The sequence below is a fragment of the Phodopus roborovskii genome, unplaced genomic scaffold (assembly GCF_943737965.1).
Source record: "Phodopus roborovskii unplaced genomic scaffold, PHOROB, whole genome shotgun sequence".
Classification (NCBI taxonomy): domain Eukaryota; kingdom Metazoa; phylum Chordata; class Mammalia; order Rodentia; family Cricetidae; genus Phodopus; species Phodopus roborovskii.
This window is the reverse complement of record NW_026126407.1, coordinates 4,210,518-4,234,123: the sequence shown is the minus strand read 5'-3', so window position 1 is coordinate 4,234,123 and position 23,606 is coordinate 4,210,518. Positions and strand designations below refer to the sequence as shown.

General features: G+C 37.9%; 1 protein-coding gene across 3 annotated transcripts in view; it reads right to left on the bottom strand.

Moving 5' to 3' along the window:
• The window catches only part of Nlk (nemo like kinase), a 124,057-nt gene that overhangs the window by 38,115 nt on the left and 62,336 nt on the right, over positions 1–23,606 (bottom strand). For all 3 annotated transcript variants that reach the window (XM_051179849.1, XM_051179851.1, XM_051179850.1), the window contains exons 2-3: positions 13,995–14,124; positions 7,411–7,466 (exon numbers count right to left, since the gene is read on the bottom strand). In XM_051179849.1, coding sequence (XP_051035806.1) covers positions 7,411–7,466; positions 13,995–14,124 — 186 coding nt within the window. The remainder of the gene's footprint in view (positions 1–7,410; positions 7,467–13,994; positions 14,125–23,606) is intronic.

The following is a 23,606-nucleotide window of genomic DNA, read 5'->3' as shown; positions in this document are numbered from 1 at the left end:
GTGTAAGTATCTCTACCCTAACAACAATCAAGTTTAGACAACTTCTACTCAAATATATTTTCATTGTATCTGGGTATGAAGAACGGAAAGGCTGATCTGGCCTAAACTGGTTTTGAGTGCATGCAGAGTAAGGGAAACTGTGTACCTATTTCATCTATGCATTGAAATAGAAAACCACACAAACTACACCCTTTAGTAACCAAACTCCCCTTATAGACCCCATGAAAAGGGGCCATTGGCTTTGGCCCATGAGAATTCTCCTGTATGTGGCCTGTGGTAGATCTTAACAGTGTATCCCTTTCGCATCTGCATATCGAATCTGCACTATCATCATGCTTCAAGTAAAATTATCTTGCCCTGTTTGTGTGAGCCCTTAATTTCAGCTCTTTAGGAGGAGGCTAATAACCTGGAAAACATTCAAACTATGCCTAAACCACAGCTAACAAGTATAAACCCATTCTCCAAAGCCAACAAACCTCAAATTAGTCTGAGCAGACAACAGGTCTGAGAAATCTACATCAGTGTCCAAATAATTTAATTTAAAATGTCATTCTGCCCAACTGAACTTGAGAGCATTTACTCCATCTAAATTATTGCAAAACTGCATGCCAATCTCTAGCCAAACGAAGATTGAGCGTTCATTAAAGCTTGCTTCTGCTACTCCATCCTCTTCAAAGCCACTGTTCACTCTTACTATCCTTTGGTGAAGATCTGAAATGTCTTTTCCTCGACACAAAAACATTTGTTTTTCCTGCCTGAGCAATGCCACCTCTCACCTCCACCTTAAAAGTTCAATATCACTTGTCTATGTTCCTATACCCTACGACAACCATCAGCTATTTTATTTTTTTTCCCTTTTAATTAAAAATGTAATGTACATGAATGTTTTTTTTGCCTGAATGTATGTCTGTGTACCACATGTGTGCCTGGTTTCTGGGAAGCCAGAAGAGGACATGGATTTCCTGGAAGTGGAATTAACAGACAGTTGAGTTGCCGTGTGGATGCTGGGGACCAAACCTGGGTCCTCTGTAAGAACAGCCAGTGCTCTTAACCAATAAGCCATCTCTACAGGCCCGAGTTTCTTCATCTTAAATGAATATAGGAGTAAAGTATTTAGGACACATTAAATTTCTTCTTAAAGTTTGTATCCACATTAATTAGTTTAAAGTTGTTTAGCTGATGAATAAACAAGGCAGACCAGATACAGACAAAAGGAACAATGATTGGGAATCTGGCTATTCCTTGGTTGTTCTGCTATATTCTTTTTGGTATTGCCTCTACTTCTATCCTATGTGTCAGTGGTAAATAGTCGTGCCTGGTTAACACTATGTAAGTGAAAGCTTTTGTTTTAAATCATCAGTTGCTTTCAAGTAATCTAGCTTGTAAAAATGGAAACACTGAAAATCAGATCTCCAGTGTCTTCTATATACCTTGTTTGTAGAGACATCATGTAGTTTAGGCTATCACTGAACTCCTAGTTCTCATTCCTCCGCCTCCCAGGTGCTGGAATTACAGGCATGTACTATCAGCCCTAGTCCCTGTTTTAAATCATCACAATACTTTCAAACCTGTATCATAGTCATTATTGGTGTGATTGAATTTTACACTAGATTATAAAATCTATAAGGCAGAGACCCTTATACTTTATTATTCAAAAATGTTTATTTTGTACCTATTATGGAAGGCATTGTTCTAAGTGACAGGAACACAGTACTGAAAAAAGCCAAATTCTTGCAAATAAGGTCAATAATGCATATGCTCATGGAATTTATTAGCATGAAAATCTTAATGTTTCCTTTAAAAATCTCGGGGGTGGGGGGAGGTTTCTGGCCTTACCATACTGCTGCTGTGTGGGAGAGTGCAAATGATTATCTATGTACTTAATTTGTTGGTTCATCTCACTGCATTGGCTCCTAGACATTCCAAAGTGAAGAGGGCTTTTTCCCAGCATCAAAGGTTTTAATGCACTGGAGCCCACTATCATTAAATACTCCTATAATATCCAACCCTACTATCCAAAAGCTGGACATGGTGGCACACACCTGTAATTCCAGCACTCAGAAGGCTGAAGCACCAGGATTTTGAATTCAATCCTAGCCTAGGCACAGTGAAATCCTGTCTTAAACAAACAAACAAACAACAAACAAAAACAGACAAAACTCAGCAAAGAAAACCAAGTAAATCTATCATCCAAAGAGGGGCGCTTCTGAGAGTGAAATAACATTACTAACTAAACCAGGACATGAAGGTAAAATCCAAGACTGGTTACAAACAAGGATGTATGGTCACTCCATTAAACTAATCAGTTCTACCAAGTGAAGGACCTAACTGCTTCTAGCATAGAAGACCTGCATTATAGCTATTTTTTTTTTTTTAATTTTTTAAACCACAAAACACTAAGATAGCATCTCAGGCTAAAAATAAGCCTTTCCCAAAACAAACTAGTATTTATTTCCAATCTAGTAATCATCTGGTACTTTGTAAGGGGCCTGTTCATTGCACTTCAGGGTACAGAATCCTGGCAGAAGAAAATTTTGTTCCCCAGTCAAACAATTAGAACTGTTTCTCTGACTTTAACTTCAGTAGTCAAATGTAATTAAGTTGCAAACTGTTTTGATACAGATTTCCTAACAGAAACTCAGAGTACAAAATGAAAAATGTAATCCATTCAAAGCTAATTCATTAGTTTAGAGAAATACACAATCTTAAAAAAAAAAAAAAAAAAAAAAAAAAAAAAAAAAAAGAGTCAAATAATATACCTAAGCTGATATTTTGGGTTAAAAACTGGAACTAGCCAGGCAGTGGTGGTACATCCTTTAATCCCAGCACTTGGGAGGCAGACAGAGGTAGGCAGATCTCTGTGAGTTTGATGGCAGCCTGGTCTACAGAGTGACCAAGGCTACACAATGAAATACTGTCTCAAAAAACCAGAAACAAACAAATAAAACAATAAATGTAAACAAACACTGGAAGGTGTTACAGATGGGACTTCATTACTCCAAGACATTTCTTGCTGACTTATACAGAACATAACATGCACATTGTCTAAACAGTTATTACATTGTTTGGGGTAAAATGATAAATAAAAAAAAATTTGTGCACACTCGTTTATAGGTGAACTTTCCTGTAGTATTTCCTGAATATTTCCACCTAAGGATGGCTGATTTTTAGTTTTAGAACACACAAACAGAAGAGGGCCAACTGTATTTAAAAGCCAAAATATTACCCACTTTAAAATCCAAAAAGACACAGCAACCCTCTGAAAAACAATCCACTATCTAAAACCATGTGTGCATATTTCTGAGATATCACAGAAGGGGCTCTGACCTAGGCAAATAATATATCCAATTCATATGGTAACTTGAGACTCTACTAATCATTAATATAGCTGTGTTCCGGTAGTAAGTTTTCTTATTACTTAATTGAAGAGAAACTAAAAACTAAAGAATTTTTTTTTTTTTTTTAAAACTTTGCTTTGGCAATAACAAATTTATCTGCATTACAGGAAAACAAAAACTACTCATTTTAGGACACTAAAAAAAATGAGCAAAAGCAGAGCACACATGTAACCAAAGCATTCCCTTCATTTTCATCTGTCAGCTGTTCTACTGATGTCCAAGCTAACCACACTTCCTAACAATCTTTACAACTGTACGGCAGCCACAGGTATATTTCTCATAGTGAAAGCATTCAGTTTTTACAAATAACACCTCACAGAGATTACCTTTTTCTTTTCATTGTTCTACACATAAGCAAAATTTGTAAGACAAGAAACATAATATTGAGGTTTAGAGTTGAATGATTTTTCCATTACTTTAAGAGCAGTACATCAATTTTAAAAGGAAGCTAAAAGTGATATGGTGAAGCAAAATAAGAGTAAATGTTTAAGCAAACACTAGAAGACTCCCTGAGTATTATATGATAAAGGTCCTTTACTTGAACACTCACGATAAATCATAAACAGTGCTAATTAATAAAATGAACTGAAATTGGCTACTAACACTACAAAGTCAGCTATGCCACTCATGATTTTAAAACCTAACTATCCTAACTTTTCTTTTGGAAATACATGAAATCATGATGAATCAAGGTTTGTTTTTGTTTTTGTTTTTTTTTGTTTTTTTTTTTTTTTTTTTTTTTTTTGTTCTATTTGTTTTGAATCAAGGATTTTTCCAGCAACGATTACATGATGGTCCATAGTGACAGAGAATTCCTCTATCACATCCATCCATCCGGTGTCTATGAGTGTGTATGTATGGAGATCAGAGGACAACTTGTGGGGATTGGTTTTCTCTTTCTACCATGTGGGTCCCAGAGATCAAATTCAGGTGATCATGCTTGAGGGCAGGTGCTCTTACCCTGCTAATCCATTATGATTGTTTTGTTTTGTTTGTCCAGACAGGGTTTCTCTGTGTAGTTTTGGAGCCTGTCCTGGAGCTCACTTTGTAGAGCAGGCTGGCCTTGAACTCAAGAGACCCGCTTGCCTCTGCCTCCCAAGCACTTTGGATTAAAGGCGTGTGACACCACTGGCAGGCTTATTATGATTTTTTTTTAAAAGGACAAACAAACTTTAGAACACAAAATCCTTGATATAAACATTTTGTTTGTTTGTTTTTTTAAACAGGGTTTCTCTCTGTAGGGCTGGCTATCCTGGAACTTGCTCTGTAGACCAGGCTGTCCTCAAACTCACAGAGATTCACCTGCGTCCACTTCCCAAGTGCTGGATTAAAGGTGTGCACCACCAATTATATAAACAATTTTTGTCTGAACTATAATGTAGACAAAATGGTTATTGTGAATTAGGCAAAGTTCAATGAAGGGAATTGAACTGTGTTTGATATTTAGTGCCTTCATATTCATCTTTTTTTCCTTTTAAATGAAAACACTTTCCCCACAGATGGTTTATAAACAGCACAGACAAATTCAGTAGTTCAGATTTAGCCAAATCCTACATATTCCAAAGTCCTGAGTCTGGGAAATTACCTTTGAGCCACTGTAGTATCTGCCTGATACTGGTACCACTGTACCCTTGGAGGCTTTGGCTATGGCACATTAAGTTTACAATTACAATATGATTTCTGGTGAGCATCTGTTTTTGTGTGCCCTGGGCTTTGTATTATGTTCCCTACCCACAAGCAGGGGAGGGAAAGATTGCTGGAGATGAAGTACATGGGTGGCTCCATACTATATAACTCACTCACAATATGGTCCCTGAAAGCAAGGCTCAAACGTGCTTCCCTGGTTGGTATGACTTGCCCATGTTGTTATACTCTCTAGCTGGGACAACAAAACCGAATGCTTACCATTCTACTAAAAGAGCACAACTAGAACCTCACACCCACCCAATGAGCCTTCTCCTGTGGTAATTTTAATCTGTGTCTTTTGCTATACAATTTGTAATTATGAGAACAGCTTTCCTGAGTCCTCTAAGTTCTTTCAGAAGTCCACCAATCCTGAGACAAGTCTTGGGAATATCTGATACAAACTATAATAAAGTAAATTATGTACCCAAAAGACTATTTCTCCTGATAAAAAGTTTGTTTTAAAAACTCCACTTCCAAAGAGGCAGGAATATATTTCAGACTGACAACACCAACTGAAAGGTTAAAGAAGGTAGCTCCTGGACAAGCATAAGAGGACACTTCTACAGAATGAAAGTAGTGCTGCTCACTCCCATGGTACCTTCCTTTTCTCCAAGCAATCTTCATGAAGCCTATGAAACACAGTTATTAATGTCTCTGCCTGAGTAGCAAACTGAAGTGAGAAAGTACTTTTCCAACTTTTCTTTCTGACACTTAGGCAATTTTTCTCCCCACCCACCCCACTGCACCCACCACCCAAGACATGGTCTTAGGATGCTATGAATTCACAATGTGGTCCAGGCCGACCTTAAAATCAAGATCCTGTCTCAGTCTCCTGAGTACTGAGATTATGGATGTGTGTTATCACATTGAGCCAATTTTATACATGCAAGAATGATCTGGCTTGGCCCAAATGTTATCAGGCATGCAAAGACTCTCTTATCAACTAGCAGCTGGACAAGAGATGTAAGTCAAGTCCTTTTTTAGGAACGAGCATTGCTGAGGCACCTCAAATGCACCAAGTTGTACTGCAAGAAAGGATAAATTTCATAAATGATTCATGGATTAAAATGTTGCCTTCGATGACAGCACTTAAGAGCTTCACTTAACAGACTGAAACACCCCGGCCATGTGGCTCACTGACACTGCGATCACCTTATAAGGTTCCCCATTCCTAAGCCCACTGAGCTTCTCTCTTCCCCTTTGGGAACACTTCATTGTTCTTAGTTACAGTTGTCTAGGATGGGATTATCAGCTACTGCTACCAGGGAGAGAGGAAAGATTTTCATTTGTTTCAGTGCTGAATCAGAAAAGTAACATAATTGGCTTTCATTCCAAGTAACAGGCCTAAGTATACATAAAAACCCTTGTTCAAACACACCATACAATTAGGACTTCACCCAACTCAGTGACGGGATTCTCATCCTCCGTCTTTAATGTGACGCTTCACTGGGTTACCTGCAAATAGACACTGGTGACACCCACCCTACAACTGTCAGATAGCCTTGTCTATACCTCACTTTTCTTCATGCAGTCTCAAAAACTGTTACATGTATTATTTTACTGTTCATTATTACTCTGGATACCTAAAAATCTTTAGGCAGCATTAGTAGAAATGGGAGAGATTCATATAGGTAGGAACTGAGAACACAGCACTTTCAAGCCTGACTAAATTAAACATCGATCCCAATACTTCCTAGTTCTGTGACCTCTGCCAAGTTTCTTACCTTTTGTGCCTCAATTTACTCATCTGTAAAGTAAGAATAAATACTGTAGCCCACGAAGTAGTTTGTTATAGAAATTAAACAAATATGTATAAAGAACTTAGAGTGTTTGACATCTAGGTAGCAGGAATAGCTATTACTACCATCATCACCACCATCATTCCCCGCCCCCCCCCCCAGGAACATCATAACATTGATTTTACCACACCCTAAGTGGTAAAAGCAACCACAATATTATCCTTTTGATAGACAGTTGCTGGGTATGGCAAAGCCACTCATTCCATGGGGCTCCTATACAACATGACTGCCTCTTTGGTTATCTACAAAATGGGACAGAAATTATGTAGCTCACAAAACTACATGAAGAATAAATATGAGATCTATCCAGATGTCCATCTGTTACCACACAGGCCTTTGGACCTCAAAATTACCTGTTTTCAGGTAGGTAGGTATTCAACCACTTCTGTAAGGATGAGACAATGTAACTTGTGACATGAACCCCCCCCCCCAGAGGTGGTTAAAAAAAAAAAAAAAAACCAAACAAACCAGGTTAAGCAATAACAATTTTAAATATCCCCTTCTTTCACACTCCCTGGTTAGGATACATTTCTTCAAAATAGTCAATGTGTGGAGGTTGGAGTATGTCAAGGGCAGAGAGTACCTGAAGAAAGGGAAAAAAACAAAACAAAACACAAAGTCAAGTTCAGAGAATGGAAAAGAAAACAAAGTTTGACACAAATGCAAGTAAATGCTGTTAACTAATGACAAGTCTTAGTAACAGCTGGCCACCAATACGAGCGGTTTATTAGTATAAAAAAAAAAAAACATATAATCCCTAAGATAAAGCTCCATAAACTTTCCAAGAGATGACTATAGCTAAGCTGAAATGGGTTACATCACACACTACCACCTGCTGCTCAGAGTAGTGGAAAGGAGCGTGACAGTTGCTTTAAGAGCATGAAGACCATCTCTACCTTCCATTGCTCTGCTCCTCTGTTTGGCATATGCTCACTACACACATTTCACCTGTCAGACACTATGGTAGATTCTTAGTTTATGCATATGAAAAAAATGATTAGCTTCCCTATTTTCATGACTGGAAGGGAAGGTATGCATGAAACAACACTTGCTCAATATAGAACCATACCCTTCATTACTATGCAGGAAACATGTAAGGAGAGCAGAGGAGAGCTTCCCAGAAGTAACACTAATAGACTTGAAGGCTGGATAAGAGTTTGTCAGTTAATGGGCAGGCAATGTGACGGTATGGAAGCAGCTTGTGGAAACGAGAAAAGCCCTCAGTTATGAAATACAATGGCTCAGAGGAATAGAGGATGGTATAAAGTCCAAGAGGAAGGTGGGTCTCCTTAAGTCGCTTTAGATATGATGGACTTTGTTCCAAGTACAAGAAAAGAAGCTACTGGCGTGGGGAAACAGACATCAGGCTTTTGAAATTCCAGTACTTTTTATAAAGCAGTGTGCCTGGAACAGAAAATAATACACAGACTTGTTCCCACCACCATCTAGCTAAGCCGTGAGTCTTGGCTGTAACATCATACCTAATTTGCTGAAGAGAAACATTGGGCTCAAAGGACAAAGAAAAGATAAGCAAGAAACAGTGTGCTTATAAGCACTAAGCACAAGTTTTCTGATCCCTCCCCCTTGCTCCACACAGGGCCTCATTGTGTAGTCCTGGATGGCTTGTAATTCTCTCTGCAGAGATCTGCATGTCTCTGCTTTCTGAGTGCTGGGAGTAAAGGTGCCAACACACAGGTTTACCATAGTTTTTAAGAACTATTTTCACTTGTAGAGAATTTGAAAATTATAAAGCAGGCAAAAGAAGAATATCCATGTGGTCAGTACATAGCCTTAGTTACTGAGAAAGCCACTCCCATCGCATTCGGAGCTCCTATGCTCCTTACATTTGGAGCATCAGCTATACATCAGTTAAGTATTTCCATCAAATAAAAATTAAAAAAAAAACAAAAAAAAAACAAAAAAAAACAAAACTGCAGGATCTAAAATTTTGTTTTTTCAATTTTTAGTGTTATTTGCTTATTACCATGCTGGAGATGGAACAACAACAAAACGTTTATACTTAGAATTTTGATAAGCAAAAAAACATTTCCAGTTTCTTCAAAGAAAACTTCCATATGAAAATAATTACCTCACTTTTATATATTTAAAACCTTTAATTAGCCAGTATAGCAAATCTGTATAACTTGCCTACTTGTAGCACACACACAAAAATCAATATGAATGTCTGAAGCTTGAGGAAGGTGGTTAGAAATCAGAACATTACAAGGTATCTTTTAGACTCTCAACTCTGTACCTGAGCAAGATGCAGTCTCTTAAGGGAAAACAGATACAACGAGTGACAGTGTCTATTAGGCAAAGCTATTTTACACTTCATATCTATCTGTGCTAATTAGAGGTTATCTAGTGGGAAGTAACAACTCTATTTTAAGAAAAACAAGGCTTTCTTATCCCAAATTTGATGAGGCTCCTTGTAGAAAGAAAAGCCACAAACACTGTCAGACATTTGCCCCATCTCATTTGGCTGCTGACTGCCTTAAACGCTGAAAGTTTTTATGTCTGTTGTTTTGTTTAAACTAAGTGTTTACTAGAAGTGCACAGCACAGTATTTCTAGCAAAGCAGTGCTCAGATCAGCAGAAAAGGTCTAGGATCTCAAAAGCAATGTGAATGACAAGTGAGATGGGACTCTAGAGAGTTCAAACACTGAGCTTCATGGGCAACTCTCCTATTGAAACAGGACTTTCTCAACTCTGCCATCATTCAGGGAATTCAAAGAAAACAGAAAGGCACTTGCAAAGATGCCTTGGAAGAAATCCAAGGATCCCCACTACCACCACCTGGAAAACAAAACAAAACAAACAAAAGAAAACAAAAAAAGTAGCCAGGTGTGGTAACACTTGGGCAGAAACAAGCCTAGATTGGTCTACCTGTTTCAGGTCAGTCAGAACTATATGAGAAATGCATAAAACAAAACGAAAGCAATAACCCCAAGCAAAAAGAAACCCTACCAGACCTAGGTGGTGTGGAGGTAAGGGAAATTAAGTGTTCACTCACCAAACCAACAAGGGTTTCTACTCTGCCAAGGATGCAAAGGCAAGAGTAAAACACAAACACACCAATTGAAATTTCATGTTTGGCATTCTCTTAAGGTAGAGAGACTACATTATTGCTACAGTTTTTGTAAAGTATACAAATTCTAAGAGCATAATCTGATGAACTTTATGCATGCACAGCCATGTAAAAGTTACCCAGATCAAGAAATTAAGCATTACAACATCTTTGAGTAACAACTCTCACTTCTATCACCATAATTCTTAAACCTTACACAAATCGAATCAAAATAACATGGACTCTTTTGTGTACAGCTTGTAGGAAGTTCTTTTTTTAAATCATACTTTCAAGCTGGGCGAGATGGCACACTCTGGAAGTAGAGGAATTAGATAGAGACAGATAGATTAAGCCTAGTAGGATCTGCAGAGTGAGTTCCAGAATAGCAAGGGCTACAAAGAGAGACCCTGTCTCAAAACACAGAAACAACCCCCACCTCAAAAAATTACACTTTTTTTTTTTTTTACTTTATGTGACTGTGGAGGGGGTGAATATGTGTTATGGCATGTGTGGGGTCAGAGGATAACTTGTGGGAATCAATCTCCTTCTACCATGTGGGTCCTAGGAGGTGAGCTCAGGTTGTTTAAGTTTGACAGCAGATATCTCTTCTGGCTCAGACATATTGTTTGCTGGTCTCCACACAGTTTCTTTTATATACACATGCCTGTAAGACATGTAACTTGCTAGGTGGATTAGTAGTTCATTCATGTTTGGAGCCAGACAGAATTTTTTATTTATTTGTTTGTTTGTTTATTTATTTATTTATGTTTTTCGATACAGGGTTTCTCTGTGGTTTTAGAGGCTGTCCTGGAACTAGCTGTTGTAGACCAGGCTGGTCTCAAACTCACAGAGATCCACCTGCCTCTGCCTCCCAAGTGCTGGGATTAAAGGCATGTGCCACCACCGCCCCGCTACCAGACAGTTTTTTAACTCTGGTTAAATACCAGATCATGACTCTGGTGAATAACACTTACATCTTTGGTTTCTTTGTAAAGTGGGATTAATAAGTTCTACTTCGAAAAGATGAATAAGTAATCAAAAGCATCTAGCACACCTATGTATGCATAAAACAGCTTGGTTTTTTTCCTCTTGAAAAATGACAGTGTTTTTAAAATGTTTTGTTTGTTTGAGACAAGGCCTCACTGCATAGCCTTGGCTGGTCTAGAACTCTGTATTAGATCAGGCTGGCCTTGAACTCAATAGAGATCCATGTGCCTCTCTCTCCTGAGTATTTAGATTAAAAGTATGTGCTACCACACCCAGCCTTTTGCATTTTCGATGACAAGTTACTGTAATTCCCCACAGGACCAAATGTGGCTTAGTTACATCAAATATAGGCTGCCTCTTAAGATTGACATTCATATATACCAAGTATGCTGGTCCTGAGATGCCTTTGGAGACAGATCAGGAGCAAAGGAGAAACTGACTATGCATAAAACAGTGTTGTCACACCGTCTTCAGTCCTACTAGTGCCTCACATCAAATATTCCTACAGATATCACAGACACTTTTCTGACAGAGAGCTTGGGTGCTTTAAGAAGTATTTGTTCATATCATGAAAAAATTTAGTTTCTACAACACTCAAAGACAGTCATTTCTACTTTTATCATGCTTGTTTTACAAATAAGAAAGTTCAACCTTGAATAAATGAAAGACAGCATTAGAAAATATCAGAACTGCAATTCAAACCCAGCTCTGATCTCAAGCTGCCTCTTACAAACCCCATTAGAACTGGCTGTGTGTTTAAACATGGGTGATTTTCAGAATTCCATTTCCTTTCTTACACTACTTACTCTGGCATTGCCTTAGGAACTTAATTACTTTATGGGAATGGGTTGTGAGCAAAGCTAAACAGCAGCTTGTGATACCAATGCCTTTTTAAAAGAAGTCAGCTCTTAGGTAAGTGAACTTCTGTAGTCTCCTCTGAGAGAAGCATTTCCTTATCAGATACTCTCACTGCAAAGGGGCATTGTACAGCAGTCTGTGCTCTGATGATGGATGATACTAAGGGAAATTCAAGAAATAAGGAACTAAGTAAGCATTAGATAGATATTATTCTAACTTACCTTGCAAAATCTAGGAACTCTTGATTAATAAAGTTATGAGCCAGCAACTTTAATGGTATTTTGAAACTTATTTAAACATATACCAGTGCTAAGGCAGCTTGAGTGGACTAAAGGAAGCACTTCCATGGTGCTGGGAAGTGGATTCAAGGCATTGCCCATGTAGGACAAGTGCTCTACCATGGCCTATAGATGCCCATCCAGCCCAACAATACTTTTTTGGAAAAATTTAAGTAAATGGGATTTTTGCTGAGTCATGTTTTATGCTTATAATCCCAGCACTTGGGAGGTAGAGACAGGCAGATCTCTGAGTTCAAGGCCAGCCTGATCTACAGAGTGAGTTCCAGGACAGCCAGAACTACAGAGAAACCTTGTTTCGGGAAACAAACAAACTAAAAGAAACCAAAACAAAACTGTGATTTTAGCTAAATACAGTGGCTCACGGCTATAATTCTAACCCTTAGAAGATGAGATAAAGAACTGTCATGAGTTTGAGACTAGCCTATGCAATAGAGTAAGTCTCTGTCTTGAAAGAAAGGAAGGGAGAAGAGGGATTTCAAGACATGCCAATCTGAACAGCTTCCAGAGAGCCATACAATGAATCTGATAGTTTTAGTTTAACCAAATAAACTTCAGCACATTTCATCTTAAAGAGTGAGACTGGAACTTTGGCCCAAGTTACTAAGGCGTCTGTGCAAAGAAGCATACAGACTCACAAGAAATATTTTTCTGATAGGTTTTAATTACAACAATCAAAATAGTTAAGTACTATGTGAAGAATGAGGCAGCTCTTTTCACATGAAAACAAAACAATTCAATGCTAACAAACTCCAAGTAAACGTCACATGACTCTGATGTCTAACTCAGGGTTAGTTGAGGAGATGTGGTCTCTCAAAAGTTCGATGAGTCTCTTTGCCTGTGAGTCTTGGCACCTCTAAACAGTAGGAAGCAAACTAACTATCTTACCTTCAGGGCTATCCTGTCTGTCTTTAGAGCAGAAATTGTTTTTCCTACATCCTAACCTAAACATTAAAAGATAAAAACAAAACATTTAAAATCAAGGGCCAATGATTCCTGAACTTAAATTATACTCATATGAAATTCATGCTTTATTTTTGTATTGAATATTGGAATTACTCCTCAATTAAATACCAAAATTTGTTTTGCTTCACTTAATATTCATTTGTCAATTTATAAATCTAGAACCCACTTAAATTTATTCATGGTTGATTCACAGTAAAGGTCAATTTGTTTCAATCTTGGCTATAGATTTTTTTCTACCTATTTTCCCCACAAATATGTTCCTTTGGGAAGGTGTCTTTAAAAACTTATTTAGCTGCTTCAATTCTTTTTTTTTTTTTGGGGGGGGGGGGAGACAACCCAAGCCAGATATGGTGGTACACACCTTTAATCCCAGCACTTGGGAGGCAGAGGCAGGTGGACCTCTATGAGCTTGAGGTCAGACTGGTCTACATAGTGAGTTACAAGACATAGAACCTGTCTCAAAAAACAAAAACTAGAGTATACATTAATTCCAAGCTAGCCTGGAAATTATCTGTGTGGTTGTTTTCTAATTTGGGGTCAGGCCTTGTGTAAATCATAACTATGGAGTATAATTTTCAAATCTCCAACTCAAATTTTGCAAAAATGGACTCCCAGGTGATTCTAAAACACTGTGAGGCTGTAAACCACTGATCTCAATAATGAAAATATAAGACTCCTAAGAAGCATAGAAAATCTAGAAAAAGAAAGCAAAGCAATGAAAACATAACTTGGGATTTGTTGTGACCCTTTCAGCAAGATTGTTTAGAAAGAAGCCTGTCAACAGGTATTTCAGAGTACTACCCTGTACTTTCTTCTCTTCAGACTTCATTGTAAAACCATAGCTGAATTCTATACCCTCTAAACTCACTGTTGTTTTCAACTGAGTCAGTGAAGCAGGTCTGGTAAATAGTTTCCCCCAAACACCAATTTCACTTACATTATCATGTTTAAAAAAACACAACATCTTCAATTCCCGGAAGACTCTTTTGCAAGAGACCAGATTCTGGAAGACGTTGGGCATCTTTTTGAGTGCTACTCTCTTTCCATCTCTTGGGTCTGTTACTGACCTAAAGAAGCAATATTTGGGGGGAGAAGGGAGGGAAAAAGAGACATCAATTCTAAACCTCATTCTCCAATGTTTCAGAGATCATGACAAATATTTTGTATCTTACAACACTTGTTATCAAGTCCACACAATAATGCTAAAAGGCTTCAGTGCCAAAGATGACAAAAGAATATATACAAAGAGAATGTCTAATCCCCCCATCTCATCTCTTGTGTTTTTAAAGGAAACTTTATCTGAAGCCAAATATGGTGAAACTGGTTTGTAATTCCAGAATTTAATATATGGTTGAGGCAGGAGGATGGTGAATTTAAAGGAGACCCTGTCCCGAAGAGCTGGTGTATTTTCTCCCTCCTCCCACTCCCTCTCTTATTTACATTTCTATGAATACTCTAGAAGACCACTTAATCCATCTGAGGTAGGAATATTAATGGTAAAGCTGTTCTGAAGACTGGGGGGGAAATAACAGCATAGAACAACATGATAAAACAAAATCTTATATTTTATTTTCAGAACCATTTTCAAGACTGAAGAGATATTCAAATGCAATTTATATTTGGCTTCTCATGTAGATGCACATCTGTAATTAATGCAGTGATGTTCCCTCCTCAGAAGTCTGAGTGGTAGCTTGGGGGCTTCCACGCTTTTGTTGCAGGAATTGTACTTATGGTTACAGCCTCTTTTAACAGCTCAGCATTCCCTTTCGCCTCACAGCCTTCTAACCACCTGAATAACCACGTCCCTGCTTTGTATTTCCTCATCTTTGAAACGATTCTGTAAATTCCTGATGATTCATATACACTAAACCAAATACTTAAAGTCACTTATTGGATATTTGGCAACTGATGTCCCATAAGATGCTGCTTCTTTCTGCCGCCTTTCCACCTGGGTTAGGACCCTGCTGATCACTTTCAGTTCTTGCTCTCATCAGCCTGTGCTTTAGGCACCTTTCCTAGGCTTGTGTCATTTAAAACTCCTCATGTGCCATCAAGAGCCTTTATCCAAATTACTAATAAATCTTAGACCAGGACTGTGAGCTCCTCTCATCAGCTAATACAGCACCAGAAACCATTTATGGGACTAACAGCCAAACATAATCTTGGGTACAGTTAGTTATCTGACTAATTACTCATTCAATTAACAACAATCCCTCAATTTCCTTACTCTGTCTGCACAAAAGTCAGATGACCACCAAATTCTGCCTTCCTGAAAATGAAGCATACCTGTTTAAGATTAACACTGAACTTCATCTTGGTGGCCCTACTAAGTGTTCATGAGACTTAAGGGATGCATGCTCATATTTGTAAACAAGAACACTGCTCTTGGTCTTACTAACAAAAAATTTGCTTTAACAATCATGATCACATTTTAGTGTACTTTTTTAAAAACAAGGTCTCATGATTTAAACCAGGCTAGCAGTGATCCTCCCATCTCAGCTCCCTAACTACAAGGATGACTGATGTGTACCATACAAAAGCTGTTTCCTTGTTTTTGTCTTTCAGTCCTGGAGGTCAAATCCAGGATTCTGTGCATGCCAGGTAGTAGCTCTCCCACTAAGCTCCATCTCCAGCCTGAGTTTCCAACAGCTTGAAATGTAGCTAAACTAATGATTAATATTATAGATTGTTGCACAGGAAATAAAAAGCAAAATCTATACCACCATTTAAAATCCATATGAAGTCAGAGAGTAAAATAGGAGAAACCAAATGTAAGTTACAGTCAAGACTATTAAATGGAAGTCGTTTTCCCCTTTTCAATATAGTACTTGTGTATCTAGTACAAGATTAAAATGGCAATAAAATAAAAAGGGAAAATTTGCATCAAGCTTGTATCTGAGTCTGTTCCAGCTCCTTTAAGTAGAACAATTTTGAAAGAATAAAGGTCAGTCACTTCATAGATTGTCTCTTAAATTGTTTTTCTCTGGTGTTTTCCCATTAGAGTTATACACTGTTGACAAAGAACTTCAGAGGGTATCATAGGAGGCAAGTGGTGTTAGTACTAGTAATAACACTAGTCACTGAAATGAGGCATCTCCCAAGGTAAATCTATTCCTTATCACACTTGTCAGTATCCAGTGCCAATTTTTTCCTAAATCAACTGGTATTATGATGGTTGCCAACAAGCACTTCGATTATTTTAGTATCTTTCTTTAGCAACTCAGTCCAATAAATACTAGTTTAAAAATGGACAGCAAGGGCTTTTTATTGTTTGTCTTTCTAGCCTGACTTATTCTACCAGTCACCCTGCTGTGGTAAATAATGCTACTCTCAGGTGAACCCACCCTGTAAAAATTTCCACAGGCTCAAAGCTAAGATAGTGCCTCCTGTAACAGTTTTGAGGTAAAAGTCACAAAGCAGCATTTGCTCTTATTCATAAAGAAGTCAGTCAAGCCTGTGGCTGGTAACAATATAACTCTGAAGGTGAATGGCAGTGCAGGAATTCATGCCATGTTGAGTTTGTTCACTTAACTTGAGGTAGCAGATGTTCACTTCAGTTGAAACAATACAACAGAGCTGAGCTAACGTGGAAGAACAATGTAAGGAATTCCTTACTTGCTCTGTTATTCAAAGGCTTGCTGTGCTTAGTTTTTCTGCCCGGCAATGTCCTGGCTACTCCTGCTGAACCTGTTAATGAGGCTCCACAGCTCCAAAGATAACACTTAGGGCACCTTTCTTTATTTTGGGAAAAAGGAGCCATTTTTAGACCTATAATTCACTGCTCGGTCATTTTCCCTGCTAAATACTAGATGCCCAAAATAGCGCACTGGCCTATTCACATGGTTGACTTCCTAAAAGCATTTCCATTATATTAGCATGTAGAACTTCCGAAGTTTTAAATTAGTATTTGATTCATTTATTCATCCATTTCTCCTCCCCTCTCTCCTTCTTTCCTTCCTTCCTTCATCTCACATATTTCAGCTTAGCCTTGAACTTGCTAAGTAGTTGAGGATGACCTAGATTTTCTGATCCCCTTCCCTCTCTATCTTCTGAGTAGAGGCATGTGCCATCATGCCTGGTTTATGTTGTGCTAGGTAAGTACTCTATCAACAGTGCTATATCACAACTGCACTTAGGACACAAGTCCAATTATTTTTAAAAGTCAGAAGAACCCCACAAGCCATTTTTCAGAGACACAGTTTGTCAAAAGAGTACAGTCACAAAGCAGGAATCTCTTTAGATCTTCTGAAATAAAGCTTTCTTAATCCAAGGAACCTGGACATAGCAACATATCAACATATCTGCTTCAATCACAGACAAATGCAAAGGCTTGAAGGAACTAAGATGAAACTTATCCTTGGAGATACCACTTAAAACACGGTTAAACCAGAAAAACATTAAAAAAAAAAAAAAAAACTAACATACAAAAACTGTTGTTTAAATACCGCTGAACTGGTTGGTGAGACTCTCCAATAAACAGGCTCCTCATTCATTTTTATGTGAAGAACCTTTTTTTATACAGCACACTTAAAGTTTACCTTTCTGATACAGGCTTTTAGCAACTTAAGCCATATAATTTACAATGAAAACGCTTCAACAAAATCAAGTCCTTCTAATTCTACTCATACTACACTATTATCACCAATTGGTTGAATTTTGTCACCTACACAATTAGTTTCTGAACTGCACCAATGCAATTACATCCCGGCAACAGAATCCCTTCCTAAACATTTAAATTATTGTTTTCATATTAATTTTGAAATTAGCTTATTTAGATGCTAATTTTACATATAGTTAGATTAAATCAACTTGAGAAAATAGCAAATGAGGCAAAATTTCTGACAAGACTAGAAAATGTATGTTTCACTTTAGTTCTTGTTATACATTCAAGGACAAAAGAAACATAGAATAAAGAATTTATTTCCAACAGTAAGTCTGCGAGTACTCTATGATGATGCAGAGCTGTGTGATTGCTAGTTGAGGACCACACCTCAATGACAAAAGGGCTTCACATCTCCCTTACTTAGATCATTTGTTCTAGTCAGGTTTCTGTTATTGATGTTTTTTAATTTTTAAAATCTAATTTGGAATCTAAGTTAGCTATATACATAAGAAAACAATCTCTATTGTGAGAGGGGAAAGGCCTTCTACGATAGTTAAACTAAGACAGTGAAAATGTTCATTCTTTCCCACCATCCAGGATCTTTCAGATATTATTGATTAGAAGTAGCAAACATCTACTTTTAAATGAAAGAGTTCAATGTGAACTTAAACGTCTTCTTAAGTCTGTGTTTAAGTAAATGGCACTGCCCAACCACCATCCTTCTTTGGCATCTGTAGTAAAACACCTCAAGAGTACTAATAAGGAATAGGTACTAATAAGGAATCCTATTAGACTGTTATAATTATATTCAAATACTTTTACTAGTAAGGCCTTAGTTTAAAAACAAACAAACAAACAAACAAAAACCCCAAAAAACAACATATATGGAAGTCAGAGGACAACATGCAGGGTTAGTTCTTTCCCTCCATCATGTGGGTCTTGGGATGTAAATCAGGTCTTCAGCTAGACAGTATTGGAGCACACCTTTAATCCCAGCACTGGGGAGTCAGAGGCAGGTGGATTTTTATGAGTTCAAGGCCAACCTAGTCTACAGAGTGAGTTCCAAGACAGCTAGAGATACACAGATGAACTCTGCCTCAAAAAACAAAACAAAACAAAAACCCCTCAAATCTTCTGGCCTGGCAACGACGACCTTTATCTGCTGATCCACCTAGCTAGTCCAACATCTTACTTTTACCACTTCCTTAGTCCCCAGCCAACAATGCTGGATAAGTTGAAATTTAACTAAGAGCCATTTTATGTTAATTTCTGTGGTCTTTAGAACATCTGATGGTTTTTAAGATCACAAATTAATTCTATCCCTATTACATATTGTTCAGTTGGAACCTCCAACTTGGCCCTGCATGATCTGCAAAGCCCCATTTCTGTCTCTCTCTTTCTAAACCCCACCCACTCAGAGAGTCTCCAAACAAAGAAAAGGTGTCAAAAAGCCCAGTTCTAGATTCTTGGCAACTATTAAAACTTCTTCCCCTATTGCTGCCAGCAACTCACCTAAGAGTTTAGCACAATCCCAACTTGTGGTGGACCCATCATCAACCCTCACCTAGAACCTATAAAATCCCCCAGCTTCAGTTCCAGGGTGGAAATTCTATGGCCTCAATCTCTGGGACTAGAAAATCTGCCTGGGAGTTGCTTTGCTCAAATAAACCTGTTGTTACACTTTTTAAATTTGGCTTGACTTGGCTTACTGCACCAGCAAAGAAACCTATTATGGGGATGGGGGTGGGGCAGAAAATCTATTACATATGTTCTATGTGCAGTCACTGTCAGGTGTCTCTATCAAGAGTCTGTCTTGCCTGCAAGAAAGTAGCCACCTGACATTTTAATAAGAATCTCCTCATGTCAGAGGGTAAATATGATACAGGCCAGTTTGACACATCTAAGTAGTTTTCATGGCCTTTTAGTTACTGTTCTGTCTTAGAAACAGAACTACTAAATATTACGTGGGTAAGAAACTAGTTGCAATGAAGGAAAGGTTTCTGTGCAAAGCCACAGTGGAAAATAATTCACATCTCCTGTGTGCATTTCAACAACTATGGGGAAGACACAACAGAAAACTAAAATCAAAAATCAAAACCATGTCACATAAAAACATTTTACTTCTAGGGATGACGTCCTAAAGACAGGTGTTTAGTAACAGTTTGGAATGGAAAATCAAAGCAAACAGAGAAAAAACAAAACCCTAAAAGACTTGGCAGTTTCATAAAGACAGAAAATGTCACACAAAGAACAGTTTTATTAATGCAGAGGGTTTACAACAGTGTGTAACTCTGCAGACAACAATAAATCTTAAAGAGGGTTGAAGCTGTATCTCACCAGAAGAGTGATGGAATAGGTAGGTACATAATGGTTCAGTCCTTAGCACCAAAACAAAAAACACGTATCTCAAAATAAAAAGTAAGCAAAAACTAGGGCTACAGCTCAGGCATGTAAAAGGTCTTAGGTTCAAGCTCCAGAACCATTAAAAATATAAAAGAACAACGTTACGGAAAACATCCAACTACATACAGAGAATTATTAGCAAGCAATAAATTACATGGTATGATTTTGGCATAAGTATAGATAATAAAACAGAAAGATAACTGACAGGAGGATTCCTAGTACTTGTCTAGCAGGGTAGTAGAGGTAGTGTACTTGCAGTACCACCACTTGAGATGGCAGCAAGAAGATCAGGAGTTCAAAGCCAGCATCCGCTACACAAGTCAGTTGATGTAGCCTAAGAAACACATGGTGTTGTCTCAAACAACAGCAAGAAGGCAGCCACTGTGGCTCACCCGTAATCCCATCATTTAAGAGGCCCAGGGAACAAGATTATAGTTTCAGGCCAGCTAGGGCTACAGCGTGAGACTCTCAAAAAAACGAGAAAGATATTTCTGCAGAGCAAGGGAAGCACAAAGGCTGCTAGTTACTAAGTTATGATCTCCCCACTTCAACGCCACCCAGCTAAACACTTCTCTATGATACTGGGGCTAACTCTGCATACTATACTTCCTATAGCAGCAGCTAAATCCAGTTTACAGTTTGACTCATTGCATCCTCCACCCTAGACACCAACACTCCCCTCAAGTGGCAGTACTTCCACTGCTTGGGATTATAAATTTTAATGCATTTTCCCAGGTGGGAGGCAGACACTGCTGTGATATCTGTATCCTCTTCTTGCCAGTTTAATTACCTAGCTGACAACTTTATAACTAATTATCACTCTGTTCAAATACCCAGTTGTTGCTTCTTTCTCATGTTGGATCCTGACTGATGCAACAGTATTCTAAAGATAGTGTTGGAAGCACCAAGTATCTACACTGAAAGGCAAAAGCAATCCCCTGTAACGTGTACGGGTTTTTCTGCCTGCCGCTTGGTTTTGTCCTGCCGCTGCGCCGCCAGCCCCAAATAACACACAGAGACTCTGTATTTGATATTATCCTGTTGGCCAGTTACTAGTTTCTTATCGGCTAGCTTTATCTTAATTATTAACCCATTTCTGCTGATCTATGTATTTCTCTTACCGGGGAGCCGGCGGCATACTGCTTTCTTCAGACTCTCCATCTTGACCCTCCCTACTACTTCCTATTTCCTCCTTGTCTCCTAGTCCCTCCTATCTTCCTTTCCTATTGGCCAACAGTGCTTTATTATTAACCAGTATGAGAAACATATACAGAATGACATCTCCCATCATCTCCTCTTTTCTGTCTAAATAAAAAGAAGGGTTTTAACCTTAACATAGCAAAATATATCACATAACAGTTATCAAATAAGAATCACAGTTAACACTATTTAGTCCATTAACATTTAGCAAGATTTGAAGAAAATATTTCATCATCTATCATATCTTTGTGTGTCTAAAGTCTAAGTAACTTATCTTTAATACTAAGGAAAACTGTAACCATAACTCTCTGTCTTCAAGTCCCTCAAAGACCACAGAAGGATAGTATAAACTCTAGAAATGACAGGGACAACTCACTGCCTGGTCACCCGAAGTTCTTTTGTAATCTTCCATCTTCAGCCCATAGGCCATAGTATGTCTGACAGACTCTCCAGTAAAGTAGAAAACTTTAAACTGTCTTCTTTATTGGCAGTTTGTCAGTCACTTTTCTCTGTGTCCTGCATACTGTCTCGAAGACTCTTCCATGAAGCAGGATCTTTGTAGCAATGTCCATCTTGAATCAGGAGTCACTTTCCTGTGGGTCCTGCATGTCCAGTTTATACAGCACAAAGTCAAACATTCCAGACAAGAGCAGTATTTTGTTTAAATGGCTAGTCTTGCCATATTGGAAGTAAACTCCATAATGAGTTTCTTCAATATTCATCTTCATCTTCCTTTCTGACACAGGTGGTGTTGCCAGGAACAATTATGTCTCATTGTCAAGAAAAACCCTAAACCATTTTAAATGCCATATTTTGTAGGTCTTTGAAAGGTTTGAAGAATGCCTATCTATCTCAAATACATCTCTGTGTATCTTGAAAAACCTAACTAACTTAACTCTAAACTTTGATTATCATAGGTAATTATCTATAATCTGTAGTACATTATACAATATGTTTCTGAATGAACTATATAAACACAATAGCTAAACAAAAGGAGAAATATATACATCACAAAATTGACCTTAAATTGTATCAATAAATGAAAATCCATTACAAAACAAAGTATTCATATCTATACCATAATTCCCTTTTTACCTTTAAAAGAATATTGGTTGTGATCATTACCCATTTATAACCAAGTCCATTTACATGAAAACAAACATTTATAAACAATGTTTGGGAATTTGGGCGTCGTTCTTTCCAAACTACTTCCTGTTGACAGGGGGCGCTGTCATGGGGGGATCCTGAGAAGATGGCAGTAGTCTGCATGGCTGCCTTGTTCAAGCAGTTTTGAATGTTGGATCATCAGGAACTCTGTTTTAGGGGGCCTGGCTTGTTCAAACCACATTAGTCTGCAAGGAATCCACAGCTTTTCATTTTCTGTGGAAGAAAAAATAGAAATCCTTTTCCCCAGTAACTTGTCCTTGAACTTAAATGTTGGAGTCAAAGCATTTTTAAAATATATAAATTGAATTAATGTAGCAGCATTTCCTTTATCAGTTGTTATTTTCTCAGCAGTCAAACAATGTAGAGACAACACAATAGCATACAGTAACCAGATTTTCTCTGAGCTTTTCATCTTTACGTGTCTTTATTACTCTGTTTCTTTTATTTTTTATTTTTTGAGACAGGTTTCTCTGTGTAACTCTTATCTGTCCAGGAATTCATTCTGCATACCATTTCAGCTTGAAATATGCATAGTAATTTTTTAAAAAGATGATTTTTTCCATTATTTTTGTCACATAAACATACATTCATTCACCTGGTAGGTTTGATTTTTTTCTTCCAATGCTAAAGGTTCATTCTGCAGAGGATTAGGCTACATTTTTTCTGAGTTTTGGTAGAATTTCAAAGGAATTTGCTTGCTTAAAAAAAAGTAAACATTTCTTCATCATTACACAAGAACATGCTATTAAAAAGCATTCCACAGGAGAGAGCTGTCAGCAGAATTTAAGACTACAGTCCCACCCCTGATCTAATCACAATCTTCCAACTTCTTCCATTGTGAAGCAAAATGCTGATGCAGCTACAATATATAGATGTGCTTCAGGTTTTTAATTAGCCTGTTAAAAATAACAAAACAAAACAAAAAATACTGTAAAGACAAGAGGCAAGACCTCCAGCTGTGGCAAACTGAAGAGGTCAGCAAATCCTCTGCTGAGAACAAGCAGAAAGCCAGACTATGGAAAACAACAGTGTCAAGGCTCTAGAAAATGGCCAGCATTAAGCAACAAATTCACAAGTATTTATGAAAAATGACTGAAATGTGAATAAAAACAGTGGGGCAATGGCATTGCTGCGAGGGGCTGCTCTGGAGCCACCCTCCCCACCTTCACAGAAGTT